This window comes from Mandrillus leucophaeus, unplaced genomic scaffold, assembly GCF_000951045.1.
Source record: "Mandrillus leucophaeus isolate KB7577 unplaced genomic scaffold, Mleu.le_1.0 Scaffold172, whole genome shotgun sequence".
NCBI lineage: Eukaryota > Metazoa > Chordata > Mammalia > Primates > Cercopithecidae > Mandrillus > Mandrillus leucophaeus.
Genome location: NW_012101721.1, coordinates 5,036,753 through 5,050,309, shown reverse-complemented (window position 1 = coordinate 5,050,309; position 13,557 = coordinate 5,036,753). Strand labels below are relative to the sequence as shown.

General features: G+C 37.3%; 1 protein-coding gene across 7 annotated transcripts in view; it reads left to right on the top strand.

Annotated features, from left to right (window-relative positions):
* CADM1 (cell adhesion molecule 1) overlaps positions 1 to 13,557 on the top strand; it is a 340,206-nt gene that overhangs the window by 260,793 nt on the left and 65,856 nt on the right. For all 7 annotated transcript variants that reach the window (XM_011977058.1, XM_011977057.1, XM_011977052.1 and 4 more), the window contains exons 2-3: positions 7,999 to 8,145; positions 9,789 to 9,941. In XM_011977058.1, the coding sequence (XP_011832448.1) occupies positions 7,999 to 8,145; positions 9,789 to 9,941 (300 nt within the window). The remainder of the gene's footprint in view (positions 1 to 7,998; positions 8,146 to 9,788; positions 9,942 to 13,557) is intronic.

Genomic DNA, 13,557 nt, shown 5'->3' with positions numbered 1-13,557 from the left:
TGGGCCCTGATTAAAAAGTCGTATTGAGCTCAGTCTTTTAAAGGAAAGGCAGCTAATGTGATGGTTGAAATTGAAATAGTACAGGCAGGGATGCTATAACTACTTTCTTTTGTCACAGCCTTCCTTGAAAAGAGTTTTCACCCATCTAATCAATGTTTTCTTTCACAAGAGATACCCATCCTGTATGTAAATACAAGTTGGACTGTGCTTGACCTCCGTTCTTCAGCCTTAATGTCAAAAACCAATACACACAAAGGTAGAAATGGTTTGATGCATATTAGTCTTTAAAATCAAGACTCTGGTCGCCTTTGGTTCAGCATGGTATAAGAGATCATTCTCTTGGGAGAGAAAAGCAAAAAGAACTCTTCTTGCAGCTGACATTAAAGAATTTCATGGGGACAAAAGAAACTTTACATAATTCTTTCCAATAACTTTTTTCCTACTTTATATAATTCTTTCCAATAACTTTTTAAAATCCTGGCTACTTTCCAGTGTGTTAAGTTGAGGGTAGAATTGTTGAAAATCTATTCACTAGATAAGTTTTGTTGGCCTTACAGCTGTGGAAAACCCAGTCTGGGGACTCTGAAGGAGAAATCTTGCTGTACTGTTTCAGAGCTGCCTCTCCCCAAAGGAACTTCAGAATATAAGGGACACTAGGAGACATGAGGGTTGAGAAAATGGGTCTTTGTGTTATTTGGTGTGGTTGATGTTGAGTTAGACCCTGAGCGGAATGCATTGTGGTGAGCCACCACCCTAAGCATCAGTATTCTTGACCATTCTCCCTTCATGTGCATTTTGGACTTAAAGGTGAAATTCCGTCTTTAACCCCCTTGTGGTTGTCTGAACAATGATTAATGAACTAGATGTGATTCCCTGCAGACTTTTCAAAGGATGGATGAAGGATGGAATTTCAGCCTTTTTTTAAAACCAGGCCTTTTGCTTAATACTGCTTTTAAAATTAATGTCCTCTTTTGAATGCCAAGAAAACAAAAGGAATTTCTCAAAAGTGTGTGCAGCTTGACACAATAGACCTTAATTGGTGTCAAGGAGATGTTAGGATGAATGGGAAAATGCCCGATAAGACTGAAAAGTGGAACCTTGTTATGAGCTGTCATTTCAACGTGTATTTAAACTATAGCAAAACTGAAACATATTTGCCATATAGATCATAATGACTCCAAAGGAGCCATTATACTCTATTATGTAATTACATAATCAAAGCATGCATAGTAATCAGCTTTTGAAATTCAATGCTAATCAAACATACCTATAGTATGTGTTTAAGCGAAAATAGAGAACGTTAATTTGCCATTAGTCAACTAAACAAGAATGTGTATACAGAATATTCATGAATAGCTTAATGTTGTGTCAGACGATATTTTTTGTTTTGTATTCAGGGGAAATCAACAATTTTAATTGAAGAAAAAACCAGCACAGAGGAGGATTACTCTTTAACTTGCCATTCAAAAATTTGCCTCACCTTTTACTGATTACAAAAGGAGATTAAATTAAATAAAATATTTTTTCCTTTCATAAGCTCAAGTGACACAACAGTAATTATATAGCAGAAGATTCTTTTGAGATCCTGACCATCTCCATGCCATAGGATACAGTGTTCTAAATTCTACATAAAATAAAGCACAACAACAACAACAGAAGCCTTTGAATATATATTGCTTTTGTAATTAGCAATAAATCGAAGGTGTTATCCAGAATGAATCAAGAATAGAAATATCTTGTTGACTTGGTCAGGAGGTCTGGCGTCTACTCGTGGCTGGGCCTCATGCTTGCCATATGATTTCAGGCCTATCTCCTCCCTGGACCTAAAGTGAGAGAGTTGATCTCCAAGTTTCTTTCTACTCAGTTCTATTGATTCCAGATTCCATAGGGTTCTATAAAAAACAAGGTGATACAGATGAAGTGTTTGGGTCAATGTCACATGTTCTTGTTCACTCCATTATTTGTTGAGTTGGTTTAGTTTATTTTTTCTCTAAGCCTGTGGACTGTATGGTTGGCATTCATAATTATTTTCACCATTAAGTAGACAGTCCTTGGAGCAGACAATCAACATATTTGACTTAACTGTTTGGTGTAACAAAACATGGAGAGGATCAAAAAGGTTAAGAGGGGCTTTGTAAACAGCAGACAGATTGATTGCTTTTGATTTTAGATAAATACTAAAGTATTCATGCCGGTTGAAATTTGCCTGTCTCAGAAATAAAGAATGGCATTTGTCTTGAAGAGGTCACACTCTTTACCTTAAATCTACAGTTGACGAGCCCCTTTCTTCGGACACTGGTTCTCACTGTCTCTTGTCTGTACATTGGATGCCTAAAAATGTTACTGTAATATTTAAATAGAACTAAATTCTTTCATCAAACGCTTTCGTGGCTTGAACTTCGAATAATTTATTTTCAAATTACTTTTACTGTAATTCTTATTAATTCAAATAGGTTTCTGATTTGATATAAAACTCTGTAAATGCAGGGAACAGTTTAATGAATTGAAAGATAGGATTGAGTCTTTTAAAGGAAATGTACAAAATATGCTGACAATAATTGCTTAGATAGAAATCAAATCTTAATGGCTTTGTTAATGATTTGTAGTGAACACTGTGTTTACGTTGACTTGGGGGAACATATGTAGTTAGAAAGATTTTTCCCTGTGGGTTTCAGCAGAATCTTAATTTTTTTCATTCTTTTCCTGAAACGTACTCAACTCTGTACGAACTCTCAGAAACGTTAGCAGAAATTGCAAGTGCCTCTACTAGTGATGGTTTTTTTTTCGGGTAGGGATTAGAGGTTCTGCTTCCAAGTTGGGCACATCCTGAACAGTGTTGTAAAAATAGTAGCCAACAGAAATGAGCATAATTGACAAGGCATTTGAAGCTTCAAGTCAGCGAAGGCTCACACTTCTACAGAAAATAAGATTTCCAAAACGTGCTTCTTTGAAAATTTCAAACCTAGGAGGGTAGGAATTTATTAATAACCCGAGCCTTTCATTTGTGTAAAATTTCAAGAACTATAGTGGAGTTTTTAAAGTAATAACTTACTACATTGATCATCAGCAGGATTTTTTTTTTTTGAACAATCTATAGTTTTGGTTTGACTCCTATTTAGACGACATGACTGTACTGATTTAATGTTAGGTTCAGTCTTCCATAGAGCAGAAGGTTTTCCTAATATGATTAGTTTTCCTAATATGATTTTGCTACTAAAGGAGTAGGTCAAGGGACTTTATTTGCTCTTTCTCTGGGCAAACTGTCTTCCCTTTGAAGAGTTGCTGGTGTTCCTTCTCTATGTCAGTAACAGTTTACGTAGTTGCCATAGTATAAACTCAATTCTGTTTTAACTATGACTTGCCCTTTTGTGATAGTCTTGACTAGAGAGACTCCCCTGGTGTAAATGAAGTGCTTTATTTATGAACAGCCAGGCAGCGGGGGCGAGAGCTCGTGGTGCTGGCAAAAGGCCGCCATGCACTGGTAATAAAGGCTTTCTCTAGGGGCAGAGTGCCGAGCACTGAAAGAAGGAAGCAGTAGTAAACAAGGTGTTTTACATTCAGAACAGTTTCTCTCTCATCTTAAAGTGTGTAATTGTGTTCTGGATAAAATATGGAAATAAAAAAATCAGAAGTTGCTCATAGGCAAACAGCCCTCTTTAAAAACAAGTACACTTTCCAAGGCAGAGCCAGTGTGAACCTTGGCATCAAAGCCTGATGCTGGCTGGTAAAAAGTGCAAGCTGTATGGGCTGGAGAATCTGATAGAACCCGGTTCAAGAACCAGCTTGGCCACTTAGCTGAACGACATCAGGCAGCTTATTTAAATCTCTCTGTCTCAGGTTTTTCATCTCTAAAGCGGGGATACTGAAAACTCCAGGAGTTTGAGAGAGAAAAGTATGTAAAGCATCCTGCACAGTGCCCAGCCCTGGATAAATATTTGTTGCCTTCCCCATGTCTCGTTTAAGATTTACCCTGTCACCTCCCTACAGTGGCCATATTGCTGACTGAATAGATTCCAATCCAGGCAAGTGTTTTATGTAATGTCACTGAAATGGAGTTTATAACAAAACGAGGTTTTAGAAAGGAATCTGTAAATTATGTTAATTGAAGATCGAATTAGTAGGGGATTTATGTGCCCGCTGCACCCCCACCCCAACAACTCTGCTGTCATGGTCATTACTAATCATAAAAATACATTTTATTTTTCTTTAGACGATAAGCTTTCTCTTCATTGTGAGGAATGCCCTAACAACTTGTAGTTTACTACAGGAGGCTTGCTTGTAAGTGAATGGGACTCTCCATGCCATAGTTTTGTTTTTTAGGAATTGTCTGGTAAATCGGGGCGTTATAGGGAATATAGTTGCTGATACAAATAAAAATCCAGTTTTATTTTGTCTTCTAAATCTCACCCATATATACCGATTAGCAGCCAAAAATATCTATACATGCCAGATATTGTTCCACCCTTAAAATAAATTACCTTCCTGTTAACAGCCTTATTTAATGGCTACACTATATTGTACCTATTTGTTTTCTTTTGCCCAGAACATGTGCTGTTTCTGCCTTGACATTATATCTGCTAATTGAGTTGTAGAAAATCAGAAAGGTTTTAAAAATGGATTCTTGAAGAAGGGCACCAAAGTTGCCTATTTGTACCCTTCTGCTACACATCAAATTGTGTTTTGTAGCAACCTAATTGTCATGATATCTATTTCAAGGGGAAATTTATCAAGTCACAGTGCACCCTTCTGTTTGGAAGAAATATTTGAGGATGTGAGCAGAAATTATTTTTACATAAAGGCTTCAGGCAGTTAAGAGTACTGACATACATACCGTATTTTCATCACTGTCATTCACTTCCTTTGCCTCAAATAAATAGGTCATTATTATTCCTTTGCAGCCATCTTATGGCACCTTAAAGCGTGGAGCTCTGTTTAACATAACTGCCGTCCAGCTGACCCATATAATTTATTGGTGATTTTTACAGAATGACATCCTTGGGCCACCACCATCAGCCAAGGCCCTTTGATCTCTTTCAGCAAAATATTTCATGATCACTTATAATTTTTTGGCATTAGTATTATAACCGTGTTAACATAGCTAGGAACTGGCATTTCCTGAGACACTGGATTTTAGGTTAGCCTCAGCGATTTTAGAAAATAATACAGTCATGATGATGATACCACCATAGATTTGCAGAGCACAGGATGTGCCGGAGCACAGCAAGGGCAAACGTTTGCAGATGGAAAAATTTTACCTGAATGATTCACTCAGTAGTGACACGTTAAAATGGTTTGGCCTTAGAGTACTTAATTATAAGTGATAATTAAGAATGTTTAGATTTTCCTAGAAAACAAACAAAACCTCACTGTGATTTATTGTTGTCATTGCTTAAAAGACAAAATCATGGACAACACGCCTCTTTTCCCATCCCCTTTATACATGTTTTGTAGCCTTAATGTGAATGTAGTATGCTACTCTCAGAATTTACTAGCCTTAGGATTTCAATAAAGAGCTAAAATTAAGGCATACAGTTATTTCCACAGGAACTATTCTATTAAAGCATAATTGAATTGCAACTTGCTTTAAGTCCCAGTGGCTGCAAGATAGTAGTCAGGATTTGTAAGGCCTTGGTTTATACTGAAGGGATTAATGTCTGTCACCAGGCTGTTCCACGTGTACCTTTTGTAAACTGAAGATTATTTGTGTTGCTAATATACTTCCTTTGATAGAAGAAATCCCTCCCATAACCCAGTAAGACCCCGTTTGGTATTCTACTCTGCTCAAAGCAAGTCCTATGCCTTAAGACAGATACAGCACTTGAATCACACAGTTAAATTTTTTCTTAATTTTAGTAGATTGCGTGTTACCTGAGGCTGTGAGAGTGGTGGCTTTTCTGTACACGCTTTTGTCAGGGCCAGCAAAACCACCTTGAAAAGCTTGCTTGATTGGTAGAAATTTTCTTCTCCTTGTTCTTTTCTCCAATCTGGAAATAAACTTTCTCTCTCCAGCTGGGTTCTGAATTCTGTGTTTGTCACAGTAATCCACCAAGGAAAAAAAAAACATCCGTTCATTTTTTTTCTGATCACCTTTTCTCTTTGTTGTTATTCTGTAACACTGTTCTGCGTGCTAAGCTTCCACTGCTGGATCAAGCTATGGGGAATTGACCCTCTCACTCACCACAAGCCCTGTAGGCCTGCGTTCTCACACCCGGGTTAATTCCCTGGATCATAGAGCTCGAGGTGGGGTTTCATTTTGGTCTGCTCCTCAAGCACCAGAAATTTTTGTTTATCTGTGGTTCTAATAATTTTTTTTCCTTATCCTTTTAGTTTCCTCTTTTCTAATCCTCTGCCAGGGGCTGGTCTATTTCTAGGTGGATTTGGCTTAGAGCCATCTTAGCCACCCCTCTCACACTTTCCCAGTGTGTCCTAGCAAAGAAAAAAAAAGGATCCTTCAACAGAAATATGATAGCAGGTGGAAACCCTCCATTGATTCTAATTGCATCTCTATTTATACTGTCTCACATTTTCTTTAGATAAGTATTTATCTTTGACCTTTGTTTCGTTATGTGGGAACATTTTTTTAAAGGAGCAAATAATCTGCCCTGAGTTGGTTTAAAACAGCTACATAGGGAGATCCTTGAGAGCAGGAGCCTTTATTCTTGGATCCACACCACTCCCAATACGTAATGGCTTAATAAATCTTTGTATTTGATGTCTAGAGAAATGATGATGATGATGATGATGATGATAGCAGCAGCTGCCATTTATTCAGTTTTATGAGAAACTAGACACAGTGCTAAATACTTTATATTTATTATCCGTTTTCATCCCCCTGTCAGCCCTGTGGGATAGCTTTTAATTACTATCCCCATTTTTCAGATGAGAAACTGGCTCAGGAACTTTAATTAATTTTCCAGAGATCACACAGCTAAAAAGCAGTCTCTCTCCCCTTCCCAGTTGATCTTTACATCTAATGCCTATGCCACACTTTTTGTTCTGTAAGTAGGGATAAGGTATCGGTTTTCACCCACATTGCAGCTTCTTAAAGGCTAGGACAGCATATACTTCTGTATCCCCTACTATGCCAGGTGCGACATGGAACACTGGACAATTACTTCATCCTTTGGTTCTGAATTGAACTCACTTCTCCTCCTACCTGTGCTGTGGATCATTTAGGACATTTATGAGGTGGCCCGGCTGCTGTCACTAATCTCAGAAGCAACAAACTAGGGCAGATCTGGAGATAAGCCTTATATATCAGTGAATCTGAAAGCCTGGACTTTTTGACATGTTCTGAGGGAGATTTTCTAAATGACTGGCAGGGGGTGGGGGGTGAGCTGCAGATAGGGGTTTCCGTTCAGAGCTGCCTGGGGCTTTGGGTGAGTCATGAAGGTATGAGTTTCAGAGAACAGAGTAACAAACTCCGAACCCTAAGCCTTCCCAGGATTTTATTGAGATCCCAAAGAGTCAGTTAGGCCTCACTCACACACGATGAACTGCCTATACATTGGGACTGTCAACATCAACTAACAAGACGAGATTATTTATTGAACCCTCCTACCTACTTCTATTAAGTGGCTCCTTGAGTTTCTGTGAGGCTGACCAAATAGCTTAGCTCAAGGGCGGGTAAGCTAAATTTGGCTGTATCTATCTTCCCTACTCCATTTGCGAGAGCTTCAACATTCACAAAAGTCGGTACTCTGACCTTTCCAATACCTCCTCAGTATACTACTCAACTATACAAAGTTCTAGAGGCTGAAACGTTTTGTATCACAGCTTTTGAGAGTATGGTGATTCCGGGCTTAGTATTTTGTCCCTAGGTCTGTCTTGGATTAATAGACTCGTCTTGTAGACTACAAAGAAAGGTATTAGAGCCATGCTAAATATTGCTACTTGTGTTCATTTTCTAATATGCCTAGTTCCCACTTTAGTAGATCCCATTGATCACATTTTAATTGATGGAAATTTTCCTCTGACCTTTTCTTCCCTTTTTTTAAGGTGATGGACAGAATCTGTTTACGAAAGACGTGACAGTGATCGAGGGAGAGGTTGCGACCATCAGCTGCCAAGTCAATAAGAGTGACGACTCTGTGATTCAGCTACTGAATCCCAACAGGCAGACCATTTATTTCAGGGACTTCAGGCGTAAGTTTCCATCCCTATAGTTGTAGACGGCAACTGTTTTTCCTACATGGAGTCTTGATAAAGAGATTGCTAAGGCCACCTTTTTTAAATTTAATGTTAGATGCTTAAAGTTTAGTCAATTCTTTAGAGGGAAGAAGAGACAGGCAATCATAATCTTTCTACTTAATAGAAACCTTGAATGGCCCCTTTTAAAAGTAAGGCAGTCTTACTTTGCAATAGAAATTGATTGTAGTAATTCAAGGTGAATTGCAATTGAGTCCCAAATACTTAGCTGACACAAACAACTCAAACAGGGTAAGGCAAGGAAAATACAGCATTCTGAAAGGTAATCCCTTTGGTTTGAAGATTGAAGTTTCCAAGGCAAGACATGCCTATAAGCATAAAACCAAGTCTTGTCTCATCATAGCCTTTGGCATATGGAAGTGTCCATATGCTGAAATCTTTCCAAATGTAATATCACAAAAACCAAAATTGCAACAAACTTGTGTAGAATACAAATGGTTCATATGAGTGTCAGGGCTTAGTAAGAGCAAGAATCAAATCTTTTGAAAAAAAATTGTTATTGGAGAGCGTCGGTGCCTAACCAAAGCGAAGCATGTCCCTTCCCAGCTGCTTGTTCCCTTCCTCCCCAATACCTCAGGGTCATTCATGACCTATGGAAAACGTTGATAAACCTAAGGAACATTTAAAGGGTTGAGGGAAGATAAAAGGAAATAAGCCAGCTTCTTTTCTTAAAGTGAATTTTCGTCATATACTAAGTTAGTCTTTGCCAAAATTAAAAAAGGATTTTGAAAGAGAACATTTGAAATAAATAAGAGGCCCACATATATCAGTTTTGCAGTGATTTTAATTTCCTGCTTAATGCCTAATCAGTTTCATACTGTGAAGCCAAATGTACTTAGGAAACCGCAGGACCAGTTTAAGGCCTCCGTAGGCTCGAGGTCATCCACTTTTGGCAGCTCCACCTCAAATCACATCAAATATGTTAAGGTGAATCCAAGTTAATTAGGTTTATTTTGCTATTAGATTGTAAGTTTTTAAAGTAATTTTACTTTTGCTTTTGTAATTAATATGAAGGCCTTTTTAGTTCTGTTTCATAATTTGAAATCCTTGTTTTTTGAAAGTCTTACTTATACTTTTTGAGGCATTTTAAAAGGCTGTAGGCCCTAGTCCCTGAACTTCCAGTGCCCAAAGGCTAGGGGGGCCTGGCACTCCCTGCTTCAGAGGACTCATGACCTGCTTTTTCCTTTTGTTTTCTTTTTGTCTGTCTTTGGTAGAAAACTTGAAAACGTGTATGAATAAGTGCTGAAAACTGACAGCATTTGGAATTGTGCCAAGGTAGAAGGGTGCATATCTGGATGTGTGTGCATATATGTATTTTTTTATTTTTAAAATTCAGCAAGATGGGCAGTGATTCTATTCAAGAATCCAAATCAGCTGGATTTGGATTGTATATGTACACTCACACATGCACTCATATGCATAAGTTTCCTTTGGACAGGGTTATTTGTCTACATGAAGTTACTGCAGACACCCGAAATAGTCAAGAAGTACCAGATACAACAAGATTTAATACATGATTAAGGAAAACAGACCGTCCGTCCACCTTCTCACAATCACTAACTCTGTGTTTTGTTTCACAGCGTTGAAGGACAGCAGGTTTCAGTTGCTGAATTTTTCTAGCAGTGAACTCAAAGTATCATTGACAAACGTCTCAATTTCTGATGAAGGAAGATACTTTTGCCAGCTCTACACCGACCCCCCACAGGAAAGTTACACCACCATCACAGTCCTGGGTAAGAAATGCATGTGGGGCTTACCCAGGGAAATGGAACGGGGATGGCCCTTACTACCAGACAGCTTACAGCAGCAAGGAAAAGGTTAATGGTGGATTCTCCTGTTCAAACTTGTTTCAGGAAGAATCGCCGCCCATCTTGCTGAATTTTAAAAATAGCCTATTTTACCAAATGCTCTAAGGAATGGCAATCAGCAGTCTTTATAGATTCCACCTGCTCTTGGGTTTCAACCCTCAAGTTTCAGAAGCAAAGATCAAGAGAATTTAGAGCCCTCAAATGAATCACTCACCACATGAAATGTTATTGCTTCTAACTACCGGGATTTTTTTCTTCCTTCTGTGCAGGGGAAGGGGAGATGGGCTACCAAATCTATACCCTATGGCAGAACTCAGTTATGAAATCCACGTAATGATTTTTCCTTCTGAGTTACATCCTCATTTTAATATTGTTGATCTCCTTTTCATTGGCTTGACTTATGGCCTTGTTTATTGCTTATACTCTAGATTATACTGTAAAAAAGTCATACCCCATGAACATATACTTTGCCACAAATTGCCGTCATTGGACATAAAAGAGTTAAGAGCGCTTTTACTGGTAATAAGCAAATAACTGTAGACAGGCTGCGAGGTGCACCTCCAGTGAGCTGAGTGTCTTCATTTATGATCACCAGATTGTGAGTTTCAGCAAAATCCCAGTAGCCAGGTTTCCATGTTTATATTTTAATATAGTCAGCAGATATTTCTATGTTGAAGGTGGTCTGAATTAGTCACCTTTAGACAAGCTTACTCTACTGCATAACACCAGCTGATTTGGAGTCTTGAAACTGAATTTTCAAGGACATACACTATAGCATGAGGCAAGATCTCTGATTTACACCTTCGGGAAGATGATGAATCAAAGTCTATTTGAGGCGGCAGACTGCAGCTTTTCAGTGTAATGATATGAAGATTAAAGAGGAAAGATAAATATGAAGGACATTTTTGCTTGGTATGTGTGCACATATATGTATTTATGGATGTACATATTGAGCTGCTGCCTCATTACTTTACTTCAACACAGCTGTAGAAGGGAAAATTTTTTTATTCATTAAGCTAAAACATAACCCTAATGCTCACATATATGTTTTTGACAAGAGGAGTATTGATTTTAGAAAGTTGTGTTTAAAACCTGTCCATACAATTTCTAATCTGGTCTGTGTTTAATGATAGATGGCTTTCAGGTATTTGTATTTGTCACTATTGTGGTCTTAATCCAGATTAGACCTGTAGAAATAGTAAGCATGGGAGGTTTTGCTGCGATGACTATTTTGGTATTTTGCAGATGTACCAAATTCGCAAGCATACATTTGAAGTGTTCTGTCTGTCTGCTTGTATCAGGGTATTTGAAAACGCTCTTTGCTTGTTGGAGTAAGTCATTAGCAACACAGACTTCAAATTGACCATCCACTCATCCACCCTTTGACTCATCATCGTTTATGGCATCTCCACAAATGTGACAGTCATAAAATAAAATCTATTTATGGCATTTTGAATTTTCAGAGTATTTTACTACATATACCTTTACGTGTTTATATGTTGTTTTTCACAGAGGTAAAATGATAATAACAGACGTTAGACATCTTGCCCAGGTTACAAAGCACTCAGTAAGAACCAAGAATCTTAGAATTTGGAATAAACCTTACAATTCTGTTTTATAATTACAACATTGGTGTCTTCCAGTCTAGGTTGTTTTCAGTTAAATACCGAATGCTTTTGTTTTAAGATTTTTTTTTTTCCCCCAAAAGGCGCACATCTTCTGTTTTCAGGAGCATATCTAGCCATTGGCAAGCAGTTACTACTGCCTGTCATTTTCTGGTGCCTGATACATTTATTCTCAAAACCACTGCATGGATCAGTTTGGCTCTGAATACACCATGTGCTTGGGAGCCAGTGTGCCAGCACTAGAATTTGGAGAGGCATTATGCCTGTAATCCTTTAGGAGGTCTGATTATTCTAGAAGTAATAGGTTCCTACTTGTATTTTATAGAAGCATTAACTTAAATATACTCGAAAGTAGCACTCTAAAAAGTAGTAGATGTTCTTTCTGCAGATATTATTCATTCACTTAATATTCTTTCCATTTAATTTACTCCAGGATTCCTTGACAGAGTAAAATTGTTGTCATCAGTGTTTGAGTCTTTCATTTCCCAAAATCTGACAATTTCCACTGATACTCGTATATTCAAACCTTTCTCGTAAGGTTTAGAGTTTTCAGATATTATAATGAATGAAGAATGACATTAGCATCTTCGTTGCTATCTGCAGTTCTCTGAAAAGGACTCCGCGTGTACTTACACAGCTGTCAAACTTCTTGATAGGTTGAAGATTCTCATTTTAGTGCGTGTGTCTATTAGTTATTTGATGCATTCAGTAAAAACTTCAGCATAATTATAAGATATGGAGATGGGTATTTGTTAATGTTGTCTATGCTATTCTATAGTTACTATTATGCTTATGATCTTATCCATGTAAAATCGGAAGACTCTCCTATGATATTTTGCATGCATTTGGTGCCTTTAAGGATATTCATTCACTCCTTCCACTTGTGACAATTTTGTTTCTTTCTCCAAACATACTGTAGGACGCTCTTTATACTCCTATTCATGAGAGCAGATGAATGAGACAGAGAATACACTTCTTTAAGATTAGTATAGTTACTGATAATAGTAGCTAATGTTATCACAGTCCTGTCCTTCTAAGATTAGTGTTCGTTCTTAAGATTCCAGGAACAGGAGAACCTAATTATTTTAAAGGGTCTTAGAGTGAGATTTCACATACTGATCAGCTTTAAGACTCCTCTTTTGTTGTAATTAATGTGACTCATCTTGATATTGCTGATTTTTGTTAAATGTTGTAGGCGTAATGTTTATAATTAGCACTCTTACAGATTTGGGGTAGCTAAGAAGAACCTTGACATTTCATTACTGTTTTCTAGTATTTCCCTCTGTGATTTTCATTCAGGTTTTCATCTATATGCACCTCCTTAGAAATATCTTTGGTTATTTTCATTAATGGCTGCAGGCAGTTTTTACTAAATGTGCTTGTTTAGTGGACCATGCGTAAGTATATTCTCTGGTTAGCAGCAGTTTTAATTCATTTTTCTTATAAATGGATTTTTATACTTTACTAACCTTTTGTATTAGAGTAGACATTATGAAGCTAAAGGAAAAACAGGGTAGAATTAGTAGACCAAAATAAGTTTTAAGATTTTCTTGTCCAACCCTTTTTTTCAGAGAAACAGATTTAAATCACCTCATTTATATTTTTGAAAGCTTTCCTGCTCTTTAAAAAAAAAAAAAAAACTGAGCAAAGTCAACTTTGTAACATATCAATAAACTATTATGATTCGCATTATCAGATTTTATTTTATAAACCAAACAACTCCCAGTATAAATGCCTATTTCTTCTTCTAACCTTAGCAAAGATCAGAAATACTGGTCACAATCTTGAGAAAACTATTTATGGGCTTGGAAAAAAAATCATTCAGTGATTTCACAGGATGGTGATCTCAACAATAAATAAGCCCTTTATTTTTCTACACTGGGCAAATTTTTTTTTTTTTTTTTTTTTTTTGAGAG